At 49.6% G+C, this 27672-nt stretch overlaps 1 protein-coding gene and 1 long non-coding RNA gene across 11 annotated transcripts in view; one reads left to right on the top strand and one right to left on the bottom strand.

Moving 5' to 3' along the window:
* The window catches only part of ARB2A (ARB2 cotranscriptional regulator A), a 207503-nt gene extending 204134 nt beyond the window's left edge, over positions 1–3369 (top strand). For all 7 annotated transcript variants that reach the window (XM_083577048.1, XM_083577051.1, XM_083577053.1 and 4 more), the window contains one exon: positions 437–3369. In XM_083577048.1, coding sequence (XP_083433174.1) covers positions 437–579 — 143 coding nt within the window. In that variant the 3' untranslated portion in view covers positions 580–3369. The remainder of the gene's footprint in view (positions 1–436) is intronic.
* Positions 1106–27672, bottom strand: LOC310745042. Of its 4 annotated transcripts, none has more exons than XR_014539834.1 (2): positions 27058–27672; positions 1106–3287 (listed from the first exon to the last, which is right to left on the bottom strand). It is a non-coding gene; the product is annotated as an uncharacterized lncRNA (long non-coding RNA). The 4 variants fall into 4 exon arrangements; XR_014539835.1 differs by lacking the exon at positions 27058–27672 and adding an exon at positions 22689–25612; XR_014539836.1 differs by lacking the exon at positions 27058–27672 and adding an exon at positions 17199–21239.

The following is a 27672-nucleotide window of genomic DNA, read 5'->3' as shown; positions in this document are numbered from 1 at the left end:
GTGGCGTAGCGTGGGTTGTCAGCACCCGGGGCAAGGCAAGTAATTTACGCCCCCTAACCCGTGGATTTGCGCCCCCTAACCCGTGGATTTGCGCCCCCTAACCCATTGATTTGCCCTAACCCCAGATGTTGCGCCCGGTGCGGTCCGCCCCCCCTGCACCCCCCACGCTACGCCACTGCCATGCACTCCCGGGTCAGGGTGCGCAGGATTTCAGCCTGGGTGCCCTTTCGCCAAGAAGGGGGGATCCGGGAGGGCGGGGGCTGCCTGCGCGCCTGGCGACGCTGCTCCGGCCGCCGCCTGCGTCCCGCTCCTCAACTTGACCCCTGTGGCTCGCTGTCGTCGGAGGGCGGAGTGTCTTCCTCCCCCTTCTCCTCCCCTTCCCTCCGCCCGAGTCGCAGGCAGTGACGCTGTGCTTCTCCTTCCTTGTGTGTTGCAGGCACGGAGCGGCACGAGCTGACCTCGTGGAAGAGCTACGCGTCGATCTTCCGCTTCTTCGGCGACGCCATGGAGGCGAAGAGCAGCTCGGGCAAAGCGGCTCCGACGCGCCGCTCGCAGCGGATCCGCTACGAGGAGCTGTAACCGGGCGGGAGGCGGGTGGGCGGGAGCCGGCGCCTGCTTGCCTGCCTGCCTTCCCGCCTGCGCGTCTGGGCGGCGGCGCTCGGCAGTCCCAGCCCCTCATTAGATTGTTTTCTTCCTAGAGCACAGGGTCGCCGTGTCTACATCTAAGTAGCGTTTTGCATTATTTCTAGATGAGTGCAACTGTCAAAGCAATATGGGTTCACTGGTTGTGCTTCCTGTGGGCTGCGGCGGGGATTTCGGGCTGCCCATCAGTGCGCAGATTAAGGCTGACAGCAGCACCGCACCGCGCAGCCTGGTGCAGCTCTAATTGCCCTGACAGAGCCCGGCACCGAGCTGATGGCGGGCGGACGCGGCGCCTCCCGGGTCCTAGCGCCCGGCCCTCCCTCGCCCCTCCCCGCCGTCGGAGCTCGCATTTAGTTCTCCTTGATTTTAATGGTGGACTTCAACTCTCGCTAACCATGGTCCCGCCCACGCGTTAGGCTCTTTACTGATTTTCCGCAAACGCTTTGGGCGGGGTTTTTTAAAATAATAATAATAATAAAATGTTTCCGTGCTTTTTAAATTCAGGGGCCCTAATAAACTGTATTGACACAATGGTAGCGATCCTAAGCCCTGCACGTCTATGAGACTTACGTGTCGCGTCAGTGTGTTTAGGATGCGCGTGTAACTCCAGCAATGGCCATTTTACTCTTTCTACTTCAGGCTGCGGAGAGGCTGTGCCACCCAAACTGAAACCATACATTTAATCAGTGGGTGCTTTGTTTGGTGTTTATTAATGAGGAAGACTTCAGCGACTTCAGCAAATCTGAACATGGAAAGAGGACTTAATTTTACTTCCAAATGCGCCAAAACTACCGAGCGCTCTTTGCTTATGTGGTTCCTAGGGAGTTTGCTGAGTCATTTAAAAACCCCCTAAAAGGATGTTTTAGCGACAAATGTAATATAGAGCAAATAATACCAGTATTTAAAATGTTGCTTCTAATACTTGGTTGAAACGTTTATTTTTTATTCTAACAGAATCTCTATTTTGTGACAAATCAGATAGCGAAGAACTTTTTTAAAGATCCTGGACGCTCCCAGGACGCCGCCTCTCCGCCCTGGGCTTCCCGGAGCGAGGCCGGGGCAGCCGAGCTCTCCATTCCTTGCTGAAACAGGGTCCGCCTTTGCCGGGAGGGGCGATTTCCCCCCTCCCTGCCGAAAGATCTTTTGTCTCACTCAATCTGTTGAACTCCTGAAGCCAGTTTCGATTTACCTTCACCGTCTGGTGACACTGTGAAATATTAATAGCAAAAAAGAAAGAAAGAAAAGAAGCATGTATTACTGACGTTGCTAATCACTTTTCTTATAAGCAAGAGGACGTCGCTTTTACATTCCTTAAATTCCTCATAGCTTTCAATGAGTCCTGACTCTTTATAATTCCACGCAGACCTAAAAGTCCATCTGTTGTCACCGCGTGTTTCCAGTTACCATGATGCTCAGTAGGCTCTGCCTTCCACCCAACGCCGCAAATTCACGGGCTTCTAAGCCCCAGACTCGTTGCCAGTGTGGCTAAAAGGAGTGGGGTCCCTATGGGCCTCATCTCACACCCCCCACAGCTCTGCCCGACGCGGACTCCAAGCCTGGGGCGCCCTCTCCACCTTCTCTGCCAGGCCACGAGGCTCAGCTGACTGCCGGGAGTGGCTGCCCTGCGCGCGGCTTGCGCAGAGGGATCCCCAGCGGACGGCGACCCGGCCTCTTCCAGAGCAGCAGCGCCTGGCTGGTGCTCGAGTAGGCGCGCCGGGGCACCAAGGAGCGTTTGAACTTTTCCTGGCCTCCCCTCTCAGATGTTACCCGAGCGAAAGAGGGGGTCGCATTTCATCTCATGCATGCATTCAGTGGCTGGGCGATTTCGTTAGATACCACCACCAGCTCGTTTGAAAGGGAAGCTTTTGGGATTTCAGAACAGACGTATTGGCGCACGTCTTTGAAAGCGCTGCTGTTAAGATTATCCCAAAGGGCGCAATTCGGGTTAAGGGGCCCTGTCGGTGCAAAGTGGAGAGAGAGAGAGAGAGAGAGAGAGAGATGGGCTTTCCCTTCCATCGGAAACCTGCCAGCGCCATCTCTCTGGGGGCAGATTCAAAGCCAGAGTCAAGTGGCTCCAAGTGCAGAGGTGAAGGTGGCCTGTCTCGGCGCGTCCGCTTCCTCGCCTGACCTCTTCTGCTCTGTGAAGGGGTGGCCTTTCAGACTGGCAAGTTGCACACCTACTCTTCTGCGCAGGGAGAATGATCGAGCCATAGCCGGGCAGGCTTGCGGCAGAAATAGTCTCCTGATCGCTTCCCTGGTGACCATCTCCCCCACCTGATGGTCCCGGTCTCCTGTTTCCCCTTTCTCTGGAACTGCTCCTCTCTCTCTCTCACCCGCCTGGGCTCACCTTAGCGTCAGCTTCAGGGTGGTAGACGGTCGACCTGGTCTTTTTTCTTATCCATGCTTTTTCTTTCCTTAGCTGTGATCTTGTGGGCTTTTCCCACAGCAACCCTTAGACCTTACCCTGTCTTTTGTGAAAGCCTCTGGGGCTCTGCAAAGTGCCAAATCTCACCAAATGAGTTTTTTTCCTCCTCTCCAAAGTGTCACGATTGAGGTTTCTACTCCTTCCGGTGTGGTCCCACCAGCCCCTTGCTCTGTATCTCGTGCCGTTGCCTGGGTTGTGTTCTCGCTGCTTCTGGACCCAACTGTAAAGCACACAGGGAGCTGTTAAAAGGGTTGTCTCTTTCTGTTTACACTGAACCAATAAAAAAATGGTTTCTCTTTTAAGATGCGGGTGTGACTTTCTTGCCTGTGGTCTTGTTAAGCGACTGTGCCAGGCGCAACAACTCAAAGGGATGTTCATTTGCTGCTGGCCGGACAAACCCGTTCGCCAGGAGCAAGGGGAGCGCAGCAGCTCTGACTCGGTTGCCCCTCAGCAGAGCGAGCCGCGAAAGAAAGATCTTCTACCTGGGCCGTTTGAGACTTGGAATTATTTGCGTGGCCTCTGAACGTGTTTACGAATATCCAAGGCCTTGCAAAAATGCGAGGCGGGGGAAATCGCGTTTCCTGTTAAAAGGGCTGGGGAGGAAAGGCGCATATATAGCGAAAGGATGAATCGGGCACCACAGTGCATGGGAATTCCTGCGAATGAGTGTTGCGGAGGGTATGTTTAGGAACCATTTTATCCAAACAAATTATATCCCCAGCTTTTGACAATTGAAAAAAAATCTCCTGTGATGCAGCTCGGTCCCATTTACGCTTACCCAAAACGAGGCGCCAGTGAGTTCCGAGGGGCTGCATCCCCAGTACCTCCGTATATGAGTGCAAAAGCCAAAACACAAAAAGGAAAAGAAAACCTTCGAAAGTGTTGTGTGGCATCCAGCAAAGGTCCCGGGGCTTGAGCTTTCCCATTTTAGCGTTTATTTCATCCGAGCCAGAAATTCTACCATGTATAAAAATCTCCACACCTTTCAGGCGTCTGCTAAAGTCCCGAGCAGCAAATTATGAAGCATTTTTAGGGTCATACATGGGCTTCTCCCCGGTTTAAATCAAGGGGTCTTTCAAGGGATGCCTGCATGGGATGAGGCTCGTTCATTTTCCTCTTGGAGCCATCGCTGGTCTTTTCTAGGAAGGCGCTTAAGGCTTGTCAACCCCAACCAAGGAAGAGTAGCTTTCCTTCCTTGCACAACTGTCCTCTTATTGCACCTTGCTGGCTTTAGAAAGTGGGAGAAGCTGGGAAAGGGGGCATCCTGGGTGCGGAAATCACTTTTTACATGGATGGCACCAGAGGAAGGGCTAAGACCCTTCCCCAAAGGAGTAGCCCTCCCGCCACCCAGCTAGCCGCCTGGTTTCCTGAGGTTACAGAAGGAGAAGCTCCTTCTGAAGTGCGGACTCCTGGACCGGGGCTTCTAGCAATGGGTCCAGTTCTAAGAAGGGTTACCTGGAGAACAATAGTACCTAGTTCACAGGAGACATGTTGTATAGAATTTCGCTGTAAGCCATCCATCCCAGACATGTCAGGAAGTCAGTCTTACTCCCACTGAGTTGGATGAGGCTCTCTCGAAGGTAAGTGGAGATAGGATTGCAGCCTTCACGTGACCTACGCAGTTCTTATTTCTTTCTTTCGACCACGTGGGACCCTGCTCACTCCCAGCCACCGCCGCTATGCAGTCTGCCCTTTCTGGACACGCTGCTCTCTGGTGTGCATTGGAATCTTACCTGCTAATGGGTCAAATCGATTAAAAAAACCTCCAAATCGACCTACAGGATCTTTGACAAAGGACAAGCTGGGCAGTTTAACGAGCAGGACCTCCAAGTGGGCGTTTGCTGCCCAAGCGCTGGGATGGGACCAACGGGGTGGGAAAGCTGTGTAGCTCCAGGATCGGATGGGAAAAGGGGAGCGTGTCCCCTTTTTTGGTGGCTTCTGTGATTCTGGATGCCTGGTGCAATTGACTCCGCTCTATGTCTGCTGGGCTAAGCCTGATCAAAACTTAGCTCCCAAACCGAACCTGACTACTTCTCGGGGGGCGGGACTTGCATGTCCTTGATATCTGCCAAGGTGGCCTGAGCTAAAAGCCTCCCCATCCAAATCAGTGCACATTCTGACCCAGAAATGCGAGGAATCCTGTCCCTCCTTTCTGCTGCTGCTGCTGCTGCTGCTGGCTAGAGATTTTCCCTCCACTGCAAAGGAGGTCTCTTAACTCCTTTCCATGAATATAATTTGTGGGCCCTGGAGAATGGACGGATCCCACAGCACCCGAATGACCCTTGGCATCCCCTCCTCTCCCAGGCCTTCATTACTCTAGGAAAAGTAAGAGAGTCAGCTATAGACTGTAGCAGCATTAAACTGTGATCGTGCGTTTGTGACTGGCGGTGTACCTCCTAGTCGAGGGACAGTGATGCAAAATATCTGAAACACACACACACCCTTGAAGCATTTTAGCTTTTAGCTCGACACCTGAGCTGTGTAGCAGTAGCAGTAGCAACGATCTCCTTTAAAACACACTTGGGATGAATTAATGACCGAATGGTTGGTTTAATTGATTCCTCCTTGGATTGGTGGCTCCAAGTTTCACACCGCTGGTCTGTTCACAAGCTGATGTCTTCTGGAGTTACCATAAATCTGGGCTAAGACCGCTCGGCTGAAACAGCGCTCCGGCAGTCCGGGGAGGGGTGGGGGCGAAGGCAGAGGATTGTTCCTGGTAAAGAATGAACCAGGGGCCAAGGCTGTCAGGATAGAACTCGGCTCCTGCAAGTGGATCCCTCTTTCACTTGGGACAGTGAAGTAGCTGCAGCCCAGGAAACACCAACACACACCCCGCTATAAGTTTTAGAACAAGTTTAGTGCCATAGATCTGTAATGCCTTAAAGGAGAGAGAGAGTGAGAATCGATACAACTGGACCAGTTCGTAGTTACGCCGAACTCTGGATGGAGCGAATGAAGAGGGGCAACGCGAAAGGAAGGTGGAACAAGCTCTTACTTTCCATTCTACTTTGACTAGGCAAAGCACCTGTAAGAATGTCCCAGTTTTGCGCCAAAGCAACTGAACGGACAGTTATGAACACATTCTGACTATGGGGCTCTAGTTTTGCCGGCTAAGAGGATCTGTTTAACATCAAAGGTTGCACCGGGTTTCAACTTCTGGTTGGGTGGGCCTGTATCCATATCTCCATATCTCTATATCTATCTGTAGTATATGATCCCAGGATTTATTTCTGCAGGACCCCCGTCTCCTTTTAACCGAACTTATTATTTGTTAACCGCCCAATAACCCCGTGAAGTTTGTTCCTGAGAAAATGTTCCCATTTTTCAGATAAACAAATAAGGTCGACAGGCCCCTGGCTAGTATCTGTCCTTTTAAAGTAAAACTCTGTTTGGGTTCATGACAAAGAGAGTTTCTGTGCATGCCGCAAGGTCCTTTTATGGAGCTTAGTACCTTCATTCTAATACATAAATTGACGTGGATTCCTAATCAACTAAAGTGGGGCGCTTAAATATTTCTTTTCTCAGAGGAAGCGCACTTATTCTCCCCCCTTCCCCCCCTCAGGAACCAATTCTCAAGTACAATTGAAAGCTGTCATATAAGACGACGGCAGTCTGTGTGCCTGCGCTCGAATTTCTATTCCAGTTGAAGTTAAAGTAACCTGTTAAAGGATGCGGAGTGTATTTCTGTGTGTATCTGATAGACAGATCACGCTAATTTTTGACTTAAGTCCCCCAAAGTGTGAAAAAAGAACTTCCCCAAACTTTGCAAACGCTGTCATTGCCCCTAATCCCCCACATTTTCCACTTTTCTTTCCAGTTTCGGATTGCGTGTGTTTGTGAGCATTTCACCAGATCAGTGACAGCTCTTTATTTGCATAATTATATGCTCTGGTCTGAAGAGAAAACTAACCCCCAAATTTCATGGGTCACCAAACTACGACAATCAATGTTTTATCACGTATGCTAAGCAAAAACCTAAGAAGCTATATGAAGTTTCTTGGGGAGGTTTTTACTCCTCAGAAAATTAAAGACGTGGTGCCCCTTCAATAGATGCAAAATCTTTCCAAGCTCTTTGTAACTGAATTCTGTTTGAAGGGGGAAACCAGAGATTAACACGTAGATCTGGGGAGAGCGAGGCGGGGGCAGAGACCCTCGAGCGTCACTTCAAAGTAGATTTCCAAAAAGAAGCGCCTCTGCGTGTTGACAGTTGCCTGCTCCAAATACTGTAAGGGGGCAATCCTATACGTGTATGTTGAGCGTTCAGCGGGGCTTACTCCCGGTAAAGTGGGTCCGGGATTGCAGCCTAAATCACATTCGCAACAAGAAAGGGCCCACAGACCCACTCGGATCCCCAAATAGGATTGTTCGTGTTGTTTGCTTCCCATATACAACTCATGGGTTTAAAGGTGGGATCCCGCTTTCCTTCCATTTATCAGTGATGGGGTGGGAGGGTATAAGCCATCTAATCTATCGATCTATCATATTTAAAATTAAATAAACGTAAAGACGACCTTAATCACCCCCAGCCTCGCAACGGGATTTGTTCTGGTCCTTGAATGCACCCAAATCCGTGGGAGGCCCCATCATTTTGGAATGTGATCAACGTGCATGGTTGGAGCGAAGAATGGATTTAGGAGTGATCACAAGCCAGAAGGACAGGCGAGAGAAAAAACACCCACTTGACTGAGGAGGCTGCAGAACAGGCGGGAAATTCCTGTGGGGTAAAATGGGGAAAGTGTGTGTCGCGGGGCTGGGGGTGGGAGTTGAGCTCGGAGCAGGAAACCCATCCTGGGGGTCTGCTGGTCCCCCTTCATTGGGGGAACTGAATTCGGAGTCCTTCTTCTGCAAGTGACTTAAAACTAAAATGAGGCGAAGGGATGAGAAAGTAGGACATTTCTCCTGATCTTTACTAAGCATTCGCTTCCTGACAGCTTCGGCTGAGGACGATTAAGCCCGAGCCTCGAGCAAGAGCGCAGGCTGGACATTTGGAGCCGACAGGAGTTGTGCCTGTCTCGCCGCCAAGGCAGCCTCTGGGCCCAGGAAGGAGCCGCGGTGGTTTGGCCGGAGTCGCCACGAGAGCTGGATGAAAAGGCCGGTGATCGCCTTCTTCCCCTTCAGAGCATCAAATGAGAATAATCTGGGGGAAGAAGGAGAGAAAAGCCCTCGCCTCTTCACCTCCCCGGCGAATGGGGGCTCTCTCAGCTGGAGGAGTAACGTCTGACATTCCTCCTCACAAGAGGGAAACTTCAAAAGAAGCGCAGGGAACTGGAGAGGGAGAAGCCAACAGGCGAATATTCGCGGCAGGAAGGGGGACCGCTCTGGAGAGCTCAGGGCCAGAGCCTGCCTCTGGTTCCCTCTGCCTCTGGCCCGGCTTCCTGGGGGAAAGGGAGCAGATCGCTCGCCCCGACGGCCGAGGTTTTGCTAGCCTCCCCATGAGAGGGTCCTGCCTCCCAGGCTCTCCCTGCAGCCCCGACATGCCTGAGTCTCTGTTGAGGTCAGGTGACAAGAACGACAGGCTAGCAGTTCCCGGCTCGCCACTCCAGGCTGGACCCGCGAGGCTTGAAAGGAAAGGCCCTGCTTGGCTAGCGGGGGGACGGGACTTTTCACTTTTCCTTCCGCATAATCCCTTCTGCCCCCTCCCAAAAAGCCCATCTCACGCCCATCGTCTAACTTTTGCTTTCGAATTCTCCCTGTGGGGGAACGGTAGAGCAGGGCTTCGACCCAGTGCAATGTCTACTACCCCTTCGGATCACCTCGATTGAACAAAGAGTAAAATATGAGAGATGTTTCTTTGCTTCTGCGTTTAATGAATTCCTTGAACGGGTTCCGTAGACCCAGAAGGAGCGCACACCAGTCTTAATTTCGACCCAGTTCCACCTGCGATTTACTCCTACTTAAGACAAGTTAAGAAGCATCTTGCGGGTAACATCGTATCTAATACCTTCACGTGCAAGTGTTTGGAGGCTGGGTGCGCACGCGGACCTCCTCTTTCTCCTCGAACTTTTTTGTTCTTTAAAAAAGCTTGGGCTTGTCCCTCAGTTATTAACCAGTTGGTTGATTCACTTTCCGTTTCCTAAATATAGGTGCAAAAGTTTACTTTTGCATCCTAATTAATTCTTCTAACTAGGAGAACCTTGAGAGCCTGTTAATTAGTAACGTCGATTTAACTCCTATGCGACTTTCCTGGTCTTTGGCACAAATCAGAGTAGTTTTCCTGCTAAAAGAGAGAGAGACTAGAAAAGAGAGGATAAAGAAAGACGTAATAACTTCTTAATGGATCGCTGACCATGTGTTCATTCGGGCATCTCTGTCTGCACATCTTAAAGCCACTTTAAAGGATACCTAAGAAATCTGGAACCCTGGAACCCTGGGTTTAGCCCTGCTTAATCGCTCATTCCACCCTTGCTTTTCCTTAAAACTCAGTGTGTTAAAGAATCAGGATCAGGTTTCCATGTTAATCTGCTACTTGGAAGCAAGTTGGAAGATAACGACTCAGTCCTTCAGCTTCCAAAGTGGGTGGGAAGTTATGATACGGGTGTTTTCTGAGCCTCCCAAGTTGGGCTGTTAAGATTTAGAAAATAGAGAAACCATGTCAGCCGCGGGAAGGTGTCCAAACTTTTACCAGGCTGGGGTGGGGATGCGAATTGGGAACCCCTTGATAGAGCAACTGAGGCTGTGACAGTCTCTCTGCCAGGGAACCCGAAAAAGCGGAGCGGAGCTGGGTTTGCGCCAGCCACTCTCTGTAGCACCATGGACAGCTCCTAGTTCTGAGCTGCCCTCGCCCTAAACAAGCCTCTCCTTGCCTCGTTCAGCCCAAGCCTGGAGCAGGCTGCGGAAGACCTCGCTCTCAGAGACGACGTTTTTGTATCCTGAATCCCGCCTGCTCCGCGCTTCCTCTCATCTCCCTTGAAGCGGGGAGAGTTAACCATGCATTTATGCCCCCTTCTCAGGACTTTCCACCTCATGTGCTCTTCTGGTCCGATTCCACTGCCCTGGTCTGATGCCACTGCCCGCAGGCCCCCGATTTCGTTTTCATCCTCTGTCCTCTCCCTAAGCTCCTTCCGCCAAGATTCCCGCATTGCCCATCCTTGGTTTCCAGCTTTGCCCAGAACCAGACCTCCTCCTCCTCCTCTCTCTCTCTCTCTCTCTCTCATTGCGGGGGTGCGTGCATGCCATTTCCCCCTTCCCATGCGAGCTTCATCTTTCCCTTGGCTATAGAGGCGACACTGGTGGGGGCGGGGATCTGAGGTCCTCCTGGTTGGTTGCAAAGCAGATCCGCTTCCCTTCTTTGATGCGCGCCTACTCGATGCAACCCCACTGACTGCCAGGCAGCTGGTTAATTGCAGCCTCGGGAGAGGCACCCCAGAGCCAGAGCCCTAAGAGCCTGGCAGCCCTCCCTTTCTCCCTCTCCACCCTCCCCGCTTTGCTAAAGGGTCGGCCAGTCTGCGCGTCTCAACCCCGTAACTTTACCTCCCTTCAACTTCCCCCTTCCAGACCCGCCACCTGCTGTGATCGTCGGGACTTTAAGCCCTCTCTCAGTCTCCGCATCCTTTAATTCAAGTTATGCGCAAGGAGAAAGAGAGAGAGAGAGAGAGAGAGAAATAATGTCTCTTTTTTCTTCCTCTTTGATCACATCCCTGTCATTTTAGCAAACAACTTGCAGCCGTGCAAGCTTGTAAAGTCAAGCTATTTACGTGTTCGCTATTTAAATGCAACAAGATGCTCTCTGCTCATTAAAATGTTCTCGCTCTGCCTTCTTTTGCTGAGAGATCCGATTCCTTCCCATTTGCTTCCCCGATCCGTCCAAAATTACAAAAAAGGGGTAAAGGGGGGGGAATGAGCAAGTTGGATAGCTAAGGATTTCCTGGCTTTCCCTTAATATAAATGCACCCAGCCCCAGCTGAGCAACGACAGCGAGGAGTTACAGACCTCCCTGCTTTTGAGTTATTGGGGAGGAACTTACTGGAATGGCTTTGGGGCATTAGGAAAGCAAAGTTATAGCCCAGTGCTCTTACTAATATTAAATACTATTACGGATCATGAGCCAGATTCATGGAAACGGATATTTAGATATCCACAACAGGGTTATTTGAGGGTTATTTTCCTCCCCTCAAATGAAAGAAACCGCTGCCTTCTCTCTGCTAGCTTGTGGAGAACATAGTTCGCTTATTAAAAGGGTTCGCTCCAACGTCCGAGTCAAATTATTCTGTTTTCAGCATCAACTTTGCCGGCAAGTTCACGAGGGAAACCTCGAACCCCCTTTTCGTCATCACGACCCCTTATCCGTGTTACGATGGATTAAATGGAATCCCTTCTTCTCGACCCACCTGTAGTAGGTTCGGCTCACACACACGCGCACCACCGTTTTCACTGTTCTCTATAGGGCAGCTTCGTAGGGGGAATTCTGTTTTCTCTGCTTGATCTTCATTTGCACCCACAAAAAGTCCAAGGAAAGGGTCCACTCGCTCCCCCCAACTAGCCAACCGGCCCTGGGTAGGCGGAGGGGGCCGCTTTCGTTTTTTGTAAGAGGGAACCCCGACGCAGAACGGTTAGGAATTAAACTTTCAGAGGAATAACCTGTTGCACGCTTCTGATTTGGGGAAAGTGAAGATCACCGTGGTATTTTATTTTTATTTTTTAAATTCGTGGTATCTTCTATCTAACCAGGATATTTTATAGCGTGGATACTGATAGCTTTCTGATCAGTAACCGAATTGATTCCAGACCATAATTCAGACATTGCTGTAGTGAGCAATGTTACTATAAACCAGTTTTGTATTATTGTTATTCTTATTATTATTGACAACTAATTGGCCGAGTGAAAGTTAGATGTCTGCATATTTAAGAGGGGGAAGGATTTGTGCTTCGAGGTAGCTCACCTTCGGTATTAAATATTTGCTCCTTTCTTTGATCTATATTAGGATATTAGGTTTCTCCGGAGCGTGAGCCTCACTGACTAACAAAAAATCCCTTTTGTCAATCCTGCATTAAACCTTCTCATCTCAGTTCTTACGAAATCCTCTTTCTTCTGGTAATTTTGCTTTGTGTCTCCCCCACCTCCATTATTCTGAACATACATATCCTGAACATATCCTGAACAATTTAGCGAGTGCATGTCCGTGTTAGTAATCTTAAAAATAACTTTTAATGGGAAGCATATAGAAAATAATGGAATCTTAGAAAGGGGAAAGAGAAAAGGGACTAGAGATTGGGTGTCCAACATGAAAGCATTTTCAATTATTTGCTCCTCAATTATTTTCCCCAGCTATGGTTTACCTTGTGATTATTTTCTTTTTTTCTTATTCGTGACATGCGTTGAAAAATATTACTCTCTCTCTCCTCCCCCCCCCTTTCTTACCTCTTGTAACCCTTCAAAGTCGTTTGAAATTACTTTTCTTGTCTTTTGGCCATTTGTCAACGTCAAAACTACCTGGGCTATCTAGTGAAATGAAAGTGTTTCGTGTATATCTTAGATATATGAAAGGATTCCTCAATAGAGTTTTCTGGAAATCAATAGACACCCATTAATGTCCTAAGTGCCTACTGGGTATTTTTTTTGGGGGGGAGGAATAGTCAGCTCCTTGGGTATAATATCCTGGGATAAAGTTGCAGGGTCCTCATTACAGTCCACTGGGATAGCGGAGTTTGACAAAGAACATTTTCAAGAGTAATTACATTTAGGGAAGTTTTGAAAACATGGGGCTGGCAGCAGATGCTGCTTCTGAGCTCTGTCTTGCTTCAGGAACACATTTCTGTCGCCTCTCTCCCACTGAATCATTGTGGATATATGCGTGTCATTTTCCTGTTTATCTATCTGTGCTCAAGCCTAAGTAATTTTTTTTTTACTTTTAACGTGCCACAGTATGTGCGTGTGAGATTGTGTGTGTATGAGCAGGCACACACAAATGCATATATCACACATTTATTCGCTAGCATCCTTGTAATAATGGGTTCGACTTTCAGCCCCTACAAGACAAACTTTATTCTGTTCAATGGAAATGAACCTCAGATGTGCAGATGAACTCTATACACTTATTGAGTAGAAGCTACACTCCGGCCCACCTTATTAACGATTATAATTGTGGCTCCCTGCTCATCAGGACCGGCTCTCTGAAAGAGGTTTCTTTCTGCTACTCTCTACTTCCCTTCATACCCGCACGATGCTTAAGCTGACGACCCCAGAGCGTTCAGAGGAGGAGGCACATATCCTAAGACTAAGCAAGGCAACCCAGCTTCTTTCTCCATGGGCAGTTCTGCCTGGCCCACAAAAGACGGGAAAGAGCCTTGCCTGCTTTAAAGCACTGCTCTTTAGAGATCAGCTGCTGAAAGAGATACCTGTGCGCTTTGAATTGCTTTAGGGGAGGGAGGGAGAGAATCAGAGCGAGGTTCTGCCGGCGCTGCACCTAAACCCGGAATGTCCCAGAAAGGTAGAGGGATTCGTTCATGTTGGTGCAAGTGAAGCCGTAACAAGAGCCAAACTCTGCAGCATTTAAGATTTCATTATCAGCTTTCTACCTTGGAAAACGAGACCCGTTTGCTTAACTTAATCCGGAACATATGTTTGCAACTGTAGCGCCTTGTGTGTGTGTGTCTGTGTGTTTCTCTGTGTGTGTGGTTTGAAGTTGATCAAGTTGTAAATTTTCCGCCTTAGGTTTTCAGCGCCTCCTAGTTACAGCCTAACACTTTGAGATTTTACAAAGGCTCTAACTAAAGGGGAGAAAATGAAATAACAACCATGTAATTTATCGAATGTTGCGAGTCGCACCAGACCAGCCTATTTTTCTTCCCCTGTGGTAGTGATTGTTGTTAAAGACCTGCATTTCTGAGAAACTGAGCCAGAAAAGAGAATGCAACAAAATGACTTCTGAAAAAGGAACGTCTTTAATATGCATTGCTGTTTTAACACTTAAGAATACGCTCTTCCTGTTTCTATAAACGTAACGATGATCACAATAATAGTATTTGAAATCTGGAATTAATAATAAATTAAAAGTACTTTATACTCTAATACATGTACCTGTCAATACAAAACTTTCAGATTACTTTTTCTAAGGAGAGGAGTTTCCATATAATGAATCCCTAATCATATAATCAATAGAAACAACCGAGGCTTTTAAATTTCTAAACAGTTTTCTTACTTTAATGAAATGAATAAATTTAGAACACGGAAGGTAATTTTGCAGAATAAATTTAGACTGTAGGAGATACAGAAACAGACCCCCAGGCTTTACAAACCTTAAAAAAAAAAGATGAAAAGAGAACGTACATTTGATTTTGTGGCATTTTCACTTTAAATCGCTCATAATTGTTTTGATCTATTCATGAAAGAGTGACAAGGAGGCTAAGTTAATACGACCAGTTTCTATTTCTGGTGAAGCTAGATCTCATGTGCGTATTTACACTGCCTGCAACTAATGAAAACATGTATCAAATCTCCGGGTTGTGTGTTGCTTTTTTTTATTAGGTTTCCCCAAATACAAATTAGCTACATTTTGGTCCAGCCACCAAAAAGGAGGGAAATCATTAAGTAGATTACAACATGATTACAACATGAATTGGCAGAGAGTAAAGACGCCATAGTTCAGATTTTGCTTGCAGGCTGCCTTTTATTTCAATCGGGATATTTATATGATGATTCTGTATGATTCTTAACATTATTTAATAGCACTTTTTCTTTTTTGCTGGAACTAAAGTGCGTTCCTCGCAGAACGAAGCGGGGGTAGGTAATCTGATTTATCTGGGGGAGGATATACGAAAAGGGGCCGTTTTAGCTCTGAATCGGAATGTATTGAGAGACACAGCGCCATCTAGCAAACAAACGGAGAATCAAAGGCGAGGAATCGGCGAGGCCCTTCGGGCAGTCATAGAAAAAGGGGGGGGGGAGAGAGAGAGAGAGAGAGAAGCGAGAGAGAGACTGAGCAGGAAACTTACACTGCCTCGTCAGGTTCACCTGAGCAGAGCTCCCCCCTCCCCCCCAGCAGACAATCCGCACTCCGTTCAGTGTTTCGCAGGCCTCTGCCCTTTCCCTCCCTGCTTCTGAAAGAGCAACTCGGCTCCGTGTCGTTTGCGCTTCGCTTCTGAGTATTAGGACAGGCAGGTTTCCCTTAATCAAGGTCAGATATTACTAGCACTATCTGGTCCCTGGGATGTATACAACCGAGGTACACGCACCTGCCAGGCGCTTAATAACTTTTTCTCTGCTCGTTATCTCCAGCTCTCGTTTTTAGGGATGGGGAAAGAGTGAGAGAAGTCAATTGAGCAGTACAGAAACGACAAAAGTCACCAGGTCCCCTGACTGTTCTATCCTTGCATCTCCACCACACCCCAGTATAGCCAAGGTGGTTGGTGGCTGCTTGGTTGCTTCGCTGGTCCGGTGAAATGCAGGCGTTTAAACGCTCCGTGAAATAGATGTAATATATTTTCACAAACTTAAGATGCCAGGCGGTGGCCACGTCGCTCAAGGGAAGCAACGCCCTTCGATGTGTATTTGCATGGCTTTCGAAGGACTACAAAACAAAGGCAGGGCATATTCCATTCTCGTAATCTTTGCTGTTCGATTAATCTTCTGTGGCTTTCTTTTTTTAAAAAAAGGATGGTGGAGGGAGAGGAAAGGGTGTGTGGGGGGGGAGCAGAGAGAATAAACCAAATAATCCACCTCTGGGTATTTGCAAGCCATGTTTACATTAGTTCTGCAAAATTAAACAAAGACACCAAATGACTGTGAGGAAGAGAAATTGTTGCCACTCTGCAAGCGCGCGGAAGGCTCTCTAATAAAGGGAGAGTCATTATCGAGGCTTCGTGGAAATCGTCGCGGGTTGGGAAGAGGCGACTAAGACAAATAAGGCGCACCTTTGCCTTCACAGCTCTTTATTGCCACCTGCTCGAGAAATGTTCCTGCGGAGTATCAGAAGCCCAAATGTCACCCGTCGCTCTTGTGCTGTTGTTGTGAAGTGTCTGGGCTGTGAAAGATTGTCTCCAGATGCGCCCACCCTTCAGAACAGGCTTCTGGCGCCCACTCGCCTTTCAACTGGCCAAGCATCTTTCGACATTCCCCTTTTAGAAGCCCAGTATTCAACATCTCAGCTAACCTTGCATCCTTCCCAAAAAACCTCCCCACCCACCTCTCCCCGGCCATTCAGATCCTTGAGATTAACATGGCTTGAAACTAACAGGGGTCTCAGAACGTGTCCGTCGTAACAACCACAAGGATCCGATCCACCAGCTCTAGTGTTTGCTTGCCTAACTCCCTATAGGAAAAAGAGGGGGGTTTTCCCCCTTCCTCCTCTAGTTTCTTTTTTCCCGAGGTCTGAGCTTTCCGTTCTGTGAGATCCGTGGGAAATACGGGGCAGAAGGGTGGCCACTGAAATCAGCTCTGTCTCCTTCGGGCTCTGTCCAGCTCTTGAAGTTCCTTGGAAAAAAGGAGAACTATATTGGGGGAGCGCGGGGTGTGTAGGACAGGGAGAAGGCTGCTCTCTTTGGGTGGTTTCATCTCTATCGCCTGTTCTCGTCCAGATTTTCTTACCCATGAAACCTGCTCCGTGGTGGGGTTCCCCAGCTGTTTAAATGAACATTGATTTATTGCGTTTAAAAGTAAATTTACACACACGCCAACATCATTCCGTTTTGTTTCCCCAGACCCTAAGATTTATTTTCTGCTTAGCGCTTGTCTGACAAAACAATGTCCTTTAACTTTATTACACATCGATGAGGAAATCTGTCTTATTTCCCCCCTGCTTGGATTTATTGCTCTTGTTACCTGGTTTGTTGAGGAAGGGATGGGTGGAGAGAAGGCTGTGGAAAGCGGGGAAATTACGAAAGAAAGAAAGAAAGAAAGAAAGAAAGAAAGAAAGAAAGAAGAAAGAAAGGCTGACTTGAAGAAATATAGGCGCACCTCGCAGGTCCCGGGCTTTGGGAAAAGGGAGCAGGGCGGAAGAGCAGGAAAATACTAATTTTCACAAATTAGAATGTTCGAGTGATTTGTTTTAAGAGACACAAAGCTCCCTTCATCTGCTAGAAGGCCTGATGCTCTCTGCACAAACTCTTTTGCAACAGATCCATTACTGAGAAGCAAAAATATAATACAACAAAACAAACAAAGCAAAATAAAAATAATCCTACCACTCTGACTTACCTCTGTGCAGTAAAGTCCCAATTACCCAGCCTATGGGATGGTTGCTCTCAGGGGACTGAGCTGCACTTTGAAACAGTCTTTACGGTACACTTCATCTACGTTTTTGTTGTCTTTAGTTCTCATTAAAAGGCCACTTTATTCTTTTCACTGATATACTGTCTGTGTTCTTCATTTCACACTCTTGAAAGCAAAGTTCTTACAACTTATCAGGGAAGAAGGGCTCCGAGGCTCTTTGGGGTGGGGTGGGGATGGAGCTAGGGGGGATGAGAAAGAGAGGCAGGAGAGGGAAATCCGTGGACAGGAATTTTAAAGATTTTTTCTGAGCACACACAGAGAGAGAGAAACAAGAGAGGCTGTTGAGGCAATGTGCTATTTCAGGGGTGTTGGTGGAAAAATTGAAAAGGGCTATCGGGCAGTCATACAGCGTTAGCCAGACACTGTGTGTGTGTGTGTGTGTGTGTGTGTGTGTGTAGCCTGGCCTTATTCCTACTCCCCTACTCCCCACCCCAACCTGATTTATCACAGAGGCGTCTAATAATCACTTTGGAGATGTCAACTGAGGACTGTCCCTCTGCAAGGCAAAAGTGAAGATGTAAGGAAGGGTGGGGGTTGCTCTCCTCATCAGTCGGAGCACTTCTTTGTAGAGAGGCTCCCATAAATGCACTATCTTCCAGGCCAGACCCCCCGGGCTCCGAGAGCCGCTCCACCCGCCTTTCCCACTTGTTGTCCAGACCGGCGCAAGAAACCCAAAGCGTTTATTTGGAAGAATCTCTTACCGAGCCAGAAAGAGGGTAGGAGGGTCAGTCAGCTACATCGGTCTCAATCGATCTCGAATCAATATCGATCTCGAATCGATAAGACCTTTTTTGCCATGCGCGAGTGCGTGTGCCCAGATAGCGTATACACGGCTCTAAGAATGCACCCAGGATCCGACCCGAAGTGGAGCCAAAGAAGAAAAGGGGGCAAGGCTCTTGAGCATCCCTCTATTCATATTAGCAGCATTTCTTTCTGCTTGCCCTTTGAATGGGGCCGTGTCACTCAGAGAACTAAGGGCCATTTCTTTAATCTCTCTCCTCTGCCCTCACAGATCGACAGCCTTTCTCCCCACTCCCTGCTCCCCCCTCATGCCCCCCTCCCTTCAGGGCACAAGATCCCCGTCCAGCGAGGCTCAGGCCGTCGCCGCTGCCTTCAGTGGAAGATCCTAAGCCGGGCTACGTCCCCTGGTCCCCGACGGGATAGACCCCGGGGCTCCTGGAGAGCCGTGCGGACCCCTGGGCACCCCCACCCCCCCCTCACTGGAGCCATGCCCCAAAGAAATGGAGGGCCTAGGATTGGTGATGAATTAGTCTTTTGGGGAGTGGGATGATTTTTCTTAATTCAATCTGGCATCCTAAAGAAAGGATGGAATGCCCCAGTATACCTATTTGTGGATTAGAAAACTGCATGGAGACGTTTTCAAATCGAACCGACTTTCTATGGATTCGAATTAGGATGGATCTTTTCTCTCTCCCCCCCCCTTTTTATCTACCCAGTTATGCCACAGTGGTGAACCAGAGGGAATTAAACCCTCTTCAAGTCCAAAGGCTTGGATTCCTCTTCGAGGAGGCTCAGGCTACAGATGGCTCAGGGGCACTCAACCAGCTTCATAGCAGCCAGCAAAGACTACGGACTAGCTGCTGCCATACGTGTGTGTGTGTGTGTGTGCGTGTGCTGGGGATATTTTTAGAGTTGGAGTAGCCACTCTACCAGGCAAACGGAGAAATGGTTCAAAGCAAGATCTCTACTGCTGCCCTCCTTTACTCACAAGCAAGCCCGCCCTCCCGCCTCCCAATTTCATGAGGCTTAATCCCAAGGAACAGTGCACAGGCGGCCTGTATTCAAGGGAGAGCCATTTTGCAAGGGGCACCCGCTCTGGCACGATGGGCGTCACCAGCTGCCTCCTCATCCCAGCGATCTCTGATCCAAATGCACACGTTCTTTCCAAGCGGATGGAGAAAAATACATAACCGGGTTGATGGTGCATGCCTTACACCGCCGCCGCCAATAAGCCAGGGGCCTGTTTCTCTCTCTCTCTGCCCTCCGAGGTACTATTGAGAGAACGTCAGCCCCCCCCTCCCCGGCTCGATCCTCGCCCAGATTAAGCCGCAGTAGTTCCATGCCAGCTGATTTCCCACCCCACTCAGAGACACCTCTGACTTAACTCCGGGATTCTGAGAAATGTAAATAAAAGGGCATCGGACTGGGATGTCAGGCGCCCTGGGCCCCCGGAAATTCAAGTGGATGGCAGATTGAATAAATGCCGGCATTACCGAATTGTGGGCAGGTTTGGGGGGGAAAGGTGAGAGGAGCGATCTGAGGGTGGGAGCAAACGGTCGATTCACCCACAGAATCTGACATGCTATTTTCTCTTTGCAGCAATAATAAATAGGCACTAATGAACCGAGGTACTAACTGTGTCCCCTAAGAGGGCAAAGCTCCAGGCGCAAAGATGACTGCCCGTTGCAAATGGTGAACAAACACGCGCACACGCGCGCGCACACACACACACTCACAGAGAGAGAGACCACTAACTTGGGACCCGCTTTCTAGCGGCCCCTTCCCAAGGAAACGCGAGGGCAGCCGAGAACGTGGGTGAATAAAACGCCAGTTAAAACGCTATTAAACAGCGCAGAAGGTGCAAAGCTCGCGCCTCGTTCCGCCTTGATATGCAATTAAATTACAGCAAATTCCTCTTTAAATAATATCGTTTGGAATCCTTCGCTAAGATTCAAGGATGTCTGAGGTTAAGTAGCTTTTAAAACGTCAGTTCTAAATGGCTTATGCAATGAATAGCTACCTTTAAATCCTAACACCATTATAAATACTCTATACATGTGGATGTCAGTTTATCTCTACATATTTCTTCTTCAAATGAGGAAAGCATTCATGATCATCATAATAAAAAAGCTCCTTGACATATTTGAGTTTAGAAAAGCAGATGTTAATTCCACCCTCCCTTCTCCCCACATCTTGTTTTATGACCAACTCTGTTGGAAAGGAGCCAACGGCGCCCTGCGCTTTGCTCAGTGACTAGTAGCCCGGGCGCATTAGAGCCTTCGCAGCACCAGCCGAGACGAGGCTCGAGCCATAAAAAAACCCCACACATCTGGGTTTCTTTCCCTTTTTTTCGTAACAACAACAAAATTAAATTAGGGAAAGAGTTGCAATAAAAATGGGAGGAGGGGGAAAGGGTCTTGGGGACTTGGGGATGGATGCGGAAAGAGAACACACCTGCAGCCGCGCCGGAAAAAGAAACGGCCTGTGGATATTTTTCAAGATAGAAAGAGCCTTTCTGGGGGCCTGGCCAAACAGGCGTGTATTTTCAATGAAATAAGTAAAAAATAATAATAAAATAAGAGGAGGTGCCAAATATGATTGCCAGCTCCCCACAGACACAGAGAAAACAGTGTTCTAGGACACTCCCCCCCTGTTTTAGGGGGAGGGACACCTCCCCCAAAAAACCAATGGAAGTGATTCCTGGACAAGAAATGCTTTACTTCAGAGCACCCCCCTTTTTTAGCTGTTTTCACATTCCCATTCTCTCCAGGCAGCCTCCCTTCCCTTCCAAGCTGAGGGATCAAGTCTGAGGGTTCCCATCGTTTTCTCGCTCCCTCCCCCGCTCCTCTTTTCGCCCCATTAACTAATATGTTTGAGAAAGGTTCTTGTTTGCCCTGAGTTACACGGGGAGCAGAAGACATGGGAGGGCTTGAGACAGCGACGGCACCGCCACACAAACCCGGAGCCGAGCTTTCCCTGGCATCACAATTAACTGTATGCAATATTTATCATTCGACAATGTTTGCCATCAGGAAACACCAAACGTAAAATCGGTGGAAGTTTAATAAACAGACACCCAGAGATTGATCAAATAGAATGAATAAACATGCCTGGATTTTTTTTATGCGCACGTCTGTGCTTCTGACTATTAGGCGATAATCCTGAGTGAGAAATAAATGCCATTGGAGTCTGCGGAGGAGGGGCGGGCCGGGAGGGGAGGGGAGACGGGGGCTCTCTAGCCAGCCAGTTGGCCTTCTACTGAAGTTAATTCCCACCGGTCCAAGTTCGCTGCGGCTTGGAAAGGTTAGGACTGCACCCTTAGATCCCCGGGGACGCATCCAGATTCCTTGCCCGACATATCCCCACTCCCCACACCCCACGTGGAAGGAGCTATGAGCGAGGGCCACCGTGCCTCCCTTAAGAAACTGTGGCCAGGGTTGGTTTTAAATATATATGTCTCTTTATGGTTCAAAATTGGAAGAAGAAAAAACCAGGGTCAGTCAAAATGGTAGTCAAAATGGTTTGGTGTGATTGTTACAAAAATAATAACAGGACTCTCTCTCTCTTTCTCTCTTTCTCTTTCTCTCTTACTCTTTCTCTCTCTCTCTCTGGCCTCTTCCTCCCCGCTCCCCTCTTTTTCCCTTTTTAAATGCAGGATCTCGCCGGCTGGGGCAACACAATGGCAAGCCATCTGGTGCGCAAGAGAAGCGGTAGAGACAGCAGCGAACGGAGCCATCCGCAGCTTCCTAGAAGCGCACCGGGCCTGCAGGCTCCCCCCTCCCTTTGGCTCCCCGGCCTATAGCTAAACTTGGACGATGGTCTGTGACTGGTGATCTCGGGACCCGCCGAGCAAGCAAGCAAGCAAGCGAGTTGCCGCCCCGGAGCAGCCCGAGGAACCTCTCCACGCGCGCCAAGCGCCGCTTCGCCTCCTGCTGCTGGGAGGTGGTCCCAAGCGCAGGAGCGAGCAGGGAAGAGCTCCACCCCCTTCCCTTGGTCGCGGAGACGGATAGGTCGGGGCCCGGGTGACGTCACTCCCCATCGCGCAGGAGAGGAACCGGGAGCGCGGGGGAGGGCGCGGGGGAGGCAGAGAGAGAAGCTTCTTGCCTGCTGGGCTCTACAGTTGGGAAGTTTTGCTTGGAGCAGCAGCAGCAGCAAGAGTAACAACTCAATAATAATAATCGGAAATTAGCCCTTTGCGCTTATCTCTCCGTTCCCTCCATCCTTGTTTAAGCTGGGATATCTATTACCCCCCCACCACTGCAATGCTTGGCGCGATTTAAGAGCACGCGGCAAAAAGGAGGGAAAACAGGTGGTGGGGATGGGGGGGGGGAGAAAATGTATTAAACAAACCCTTCCGGGTGAACCTGACCCACGCAGAGACCTGTAGCAGATGAACTGCATCTCTCTCTCCCTCTCTCTTGCGCACAGGAGGGTGCTCATCTGACTTGTCACCGCATCTCTCACCCTCACCGCCTTCCTTTGGCCCCATATTTCTGTCAGCAGGGTCGCTGGTGTCAGACCCGCCTCCTTCCCCACTTGGCCCTCCTCCGCCTTGCAAAGCATCCCTGTGAGCTGAGGGTGTGCGGCCCTAGCTGGCTCGCCAATCGCTCACAGCCAGGACACCCCCCACCCCCGCCCCAGCCACCCCTGATCAGTATCCCATTAACCACTTACTTTGAAAGCGGAGCCTTTCCTTCGGCTGTTCCTTCTTCTCTTCCTTTCCTCAAGCACTGCCTCCCCAGGCCACTCCGCCTGGGCTGCAAAGGCTTGCTCGGGTAGTCATAGGCCAATCATAGCGACCAGAAGAGAAATAAAACTTTCTCTCTTCTTCATTTGCCCCCTCTCTCCCTGCCCCCTCCCTTCTTTTTCCCAGGCTCCGCTGTCCTTTGGCACCTTCTGCAAGAAGGAGGGCTGCAGTTCCGTCCCATCCCCTGGAGAGCGTCTTCCTGGGGACGCGTCTGCTGGCCTCCCTGCTGAGGTAGCCGCGCGCTTCTGCTGCCGCGCTTGGAAGCAGGGAGCCCGGCCTCGGAGCGAAGTGCAGATTGAGACATATCGGGATCCCTATAAAAGGGTCATTTCGCGAGGGAGGCTGGACACAAAGTTTGGACTCGTGACTGGCATTCCTGAGAGGCCTGCATATTTTAAAAACAACAAAGCGAGCCCCCAAAGAAGGGATTGCGGGGGGGGGGGGCGAGAGAGCGAGAGAAGAGGGGAAATAGTGCGGGGGGGGGACTGGGAGAGAAGTTACTAAGTGACAAACATCTGTCAACATGAGCTAATTTGTAAGCTTTTGCTGCGAGGAGAAACTGACTAGTTTTGTGAGGGTCTGTGTTGGTCGATGCAGGGATCTTTGTCTCTAACCTCCCGCCCCCTACCCCTCCCACCCCGCTTTTATGTGAGTGTTTAATCCTAGAAAGTTCCTAAAATGGATCTAAGACCAAACCAAACGGGGAAGTTTGACCTGAAAGGTCTTTCTGGCCTTCGGATTAAAGCCCCCTCTCCCCTCTCCACCCTAGGCCACCGTCCTCCTCTCAGCCGCTCCCCTTTCTTAGCTCTTTATAAACCGTTTCGAGATGGGGGGGTATAAACGTGTCTCAATGGCACAGCGACAAAGGCCAAAAGAAACACCAGTGACATGAGCTGCTGTTGCCCCCCCCAGCCCCCAGCCCACCGCAACCTTCTTAACAATAAGGTTTTATCTTGCAGCGAAAGAATAAGATCCTCCTCTTTCCTCTCTTGGAATACGATCGCTTTAAAAGCTTCAAAAAGAAAGAGAGAGAGAAGGGCCGGTGTGCGATGCAGAAACGTCCTCTCGGGCCGCATACGCGTCAGGAAAGTCGCAGCAAGTTAACTTTCCCAGCCTTTGGCGCAGATCTGCAAAGCGGGCGCAGGCTGGCCAGAGGCGGGGGCAGCTGGCGCAAGCGGGGAGGCGAAGGAGCGGGGGCGGGTCTGATGCTGAGGCGATCTGACTGGACTGGGTGGGATCCTCGGCAGCCCCAGGATCAGGGGGCCGTTTAGTGTGTGCGGGGCCCGCGGAGAAGCCTGTTTCTCTCCTAGACAGCTGAAGACAAAAGGAGAGGAGGCCTAGTGGTGAGCTGGATATCTCTGTTAGTTGTCAGCTCAGGTCCAGGGGCAGGCGAGGAATGCTAATCAGCCATTGCAGAGGGGCTGAAGGCTGCAGATCTCTCGCATAGTCACGTCATCCCTCTCTCTCTCTCTCTCTCTCTCTCTCTCTCTCTCTCTGTCGATGGTTGTTTCGCTCTCACTCCTAGGGCACTTGCTTGGTTTTTTGCACTCACGTCCACCAGCTACACACCCATCCCTGGATCTTATGTACTCAAGAACACAATCCTTAAACATACACAACATAGGCACATACAATACTACTCAGGCTTTATTCCTCGTTCCTTCCCCCCTGGGGTGACATAGGAAAGGTTTGCGTGGAAGCAGTCTGAGTGCCACTCCACCAAACGGCTCGCGTCGGCTGGAATCCCAAGGGTTTTCCTCTAACTGGTTATGACTGTTCCAGACAGGGTGGCTCTTTGGGCTCCACCGGCGAGACCGAATCACAAATTACCATGTTGTAATTGTTCACTCCTCCATAGCTATCCGAGCTTCGGTCTTTTTTTTTTGCTCTGACACAGAGAGAGGGGGCGGGGGAGGGAGAGAAAGAAAGAGAGAGAGAGAGAGAGAGAGAGAGAGAGAGAGAGAGACGTTCCTACCTCCTTCTCTAAACAGAGGGATCGATAGCTGACCCCACGGTTTGGCCAGTGCTTTATTTATCTGCCCGAGCAATGATATTATCAGCCTTAAACGTTATATACAGCAAATGTCTTCCTAAATCAACACACAAGGATATCTCCCAGCAGCCAAGCTGCTCTGCCTTCAAGAAGTTCGCTCTGCCTCTTGCCCTCTCCTCCGCTTTCCACAACAAACGGGGCCCGTTTTACACCCAGTAGTTTTCAACGGGATCCTCTGTTTGAAGCTTGATGGTGGGCTCTGCAGCCAAGAGGTTGTAGATACACGATTGTGCAACCCCGCTTGCTGTTTCTTCCAGGGATTCGCTTGTCAGCCTGGCTGGGCTGCTTAAAGGCTGCTCAACGCTATCCCGTTTTTTGTAATGGGGGTGGGGAGGAGATCTAATTTCCCACTGTCCTCTCTGTTAATTGCTTTCTTTCCTTGCAATTATATGTATAAACCGATTTGCTCCTTTCCATGTTATGGCTTTGTGATTCTAATGCAAACCACTTGAGGGGGGTTGGGGGTGGGGAGAGAAGAGACCAGCCATCTCCCCCCACCACACACAGGCAAAATGCATTCCACCCCCTTCTTAGTCGTGAGAAGATGCGTCGGTCCTTAGGGCTGCAATGCATCTCAGTCTTACTTGGGAGTAGATCCCGCGGCATTTAGCAGGATGTGCTTCTGAGCAAGGCGGGCAACACTTATTTTCAAATGTATGGCAGCCAACCAGATCGGGGCCTTCCGGTGAAATTCACCATACCCAGAAATTTGACCCAACACCGAATTGCTCCGGCATGATCAGACAAAGGATGGGGACCCTCAGGGCATCTGCCAGCCCTACTCCCCATTCACGTTCATCTCCCTTGGATCCCTCTACAGGTGGCTGCCCTTGGCACCAGAGGAACAAAGGTGCCCATGCGGACGCCCCTAGTCGATCTAGCAAGTCCCTCCTTCCTTTACCCGTTCTGCCAGCATGGCCCACTGGAGACTCCCAGCCCATTTATTCCGCTTGTTTATGCAACCTTGACAAGGGTGCAACGCTAGGTGCGCGTCTGAAGCCCTGTGTTGTAGGCAGAATGACTGGCAAAGCCATCCCCATCCCGCTCAATGGAGCTCATTCGGAGTGCTCGCGATTGCCGTCTCCGTGGGAAGGGCTTGCCATGGAAGGCAGCGGGGTAAAAGAGGCTGAGAGTCCGGCTGAAGTCCTTGGAGGGGCTTCCGCCAATTTCCAAGCCTCAGAGTGGGTGGAAGGCGAGAGGGGAGCGGAGAACGTGACGCAGCTCGGAAGAGAGGCAGTTCTGGAGAGAGAGAGAGAGAGAGTCACCTTGCCTTCCTTCCAGCTTCTCTGCAAATTTCTCCTTCCTTTCCAGCTGTTTTGTGCTGACTCTTCTATGTGATGTGCTCGCGGGGTGGGGAGAAAAGAATTGGGAGGAGGGCACTGAGGGAGCATATTTTAAGTCCAGAATCCTCAATGGTTTCTTCTCTCTCTCTTTTAAAAGCCACACAACCCAACTTTGAAAATGGATTCGGTGACAAGTAAGGATAATAAATTAGAGGCGCTTTCAGATAGATATCTCAGACGTGAAATTGCGCCCAGCTGGTTGTGTAAGCAAACAAATAGCCGCCGTGTTCGAGGGCTCGCGGCTTGATGAATAGAACACGACAGAGGTAAATGGCTCTTTAACTCATTTAGGAATAAAACTCTCGGGCTCCCCGAGTCAAAGAGCCCCGGAACGGCGTGGATCCTGAGCGAGCCCTTTTAAACAAGAGTTTTATTGGTTTCCACTTGTGAGCCCTCATCTTTCCCCAATTCCTCCCTCCCACCCCCGCAGGGAGGCCTCGTCAAGGCACCAACTGACTAGTTAAAAAAAAAAAAAGGAAATAGGAGACAAAAACTTGTCAGGTTCCGAAAGGTGTAGTAGCCACATGGCAAACTTGAAAATCTGCCAGAATTATCAGGGCTGGCTCTGTCTGCCTGCCTGCCTTTCCCGCTAGAAACCCAATAGAAAATATGAACCGACTGCATTATTATTTTTCTTTTAAAAAAGATTTTTCCCTAGCATCAGGACGATATTGCCTTCTCTTTCTTTCTTTCTTTCTTTCTTTCTTTCTTTCTTTCTTTCTTTCTTTCTTGTAAACTTGAGGGGGAAGGAATAGGGACAGAATCCATTTCTCCAAAGGTATTGGGTCTCCCCTACCTCGTCTAGAAGCCCAACCAGCAGAGAAGCCCCTTCTCTTTTACTCAGACTTCACTCTGGAGAAGGAACACCGCAATCTCACGCCACGAGTCAGTGAGACTTACTAGTTTCAGGCAAATCTGCTTCGGGCCGAAGCTTTAGCTCCAAAAGGTCTTCTCATTACTAGGGAGGAGCTGGTGTAGGTCTCTCTTCTCTCTGTTTGTCTGCCTGTCTCTCTCAAGATTCACGAGGCGGGGAAGGGATCTCTCTCTCTTTTTCTCTCTCACGCCACCCGTAATTCCTGGGGGGAACTTCTGTCCGACCCCCATCCTCTGCCTTTTTAAATTTTTTTTGGCTGGCGGAGGGTTCTAAAAGCAGCTTGAATCTACAACACTTTGCAACCACTTCAAAGAAATATTAAGCTCTCCCTCTCCCCGAGAACGTTTTGCTTGCAAAAAACGAACCCTTTGACTTGCACATCACGCACGCATGCACATTTAAAAGAGAGGGATCTATGCCAAAAAGAGTGACTTCGGATTAAAGCATTCAGATCTATGTTCTTATTGATGTCTAGAACGAAAAGGAGTTAACCCAAGTTGCCTTTTCCCAAGGAGAATGGCCCACAACCTCAAGCTTTCGACCAAAATGCTTTCTCGGTATTATCGATCTCTGCCAGAGCATCCTTACATGGAGAGCTGCGTTTGAAATAAATTTATTAACCGTTCCCCCCTCCCTTCCAT

The sequence above is a fragment of the Podarcis filfolensis genome (genome assembly GCF_964270895.1).
Source record: "Podarcis filfolensis genome assembly, chromosome: 11".
Classification (NCBI taxonomy): domain Eukaryota; kingdom Metazoa; phylum Chordata; class Lepidosauria; order Squamata; family Lacertidae; genus Podarcis; species Podarcis filfolensis.
The sequence above is the reverse complement of the archived record's forward strand: the minus strand, read 5'-3'. Positions and strand labels throughout refer to the sequence as shown.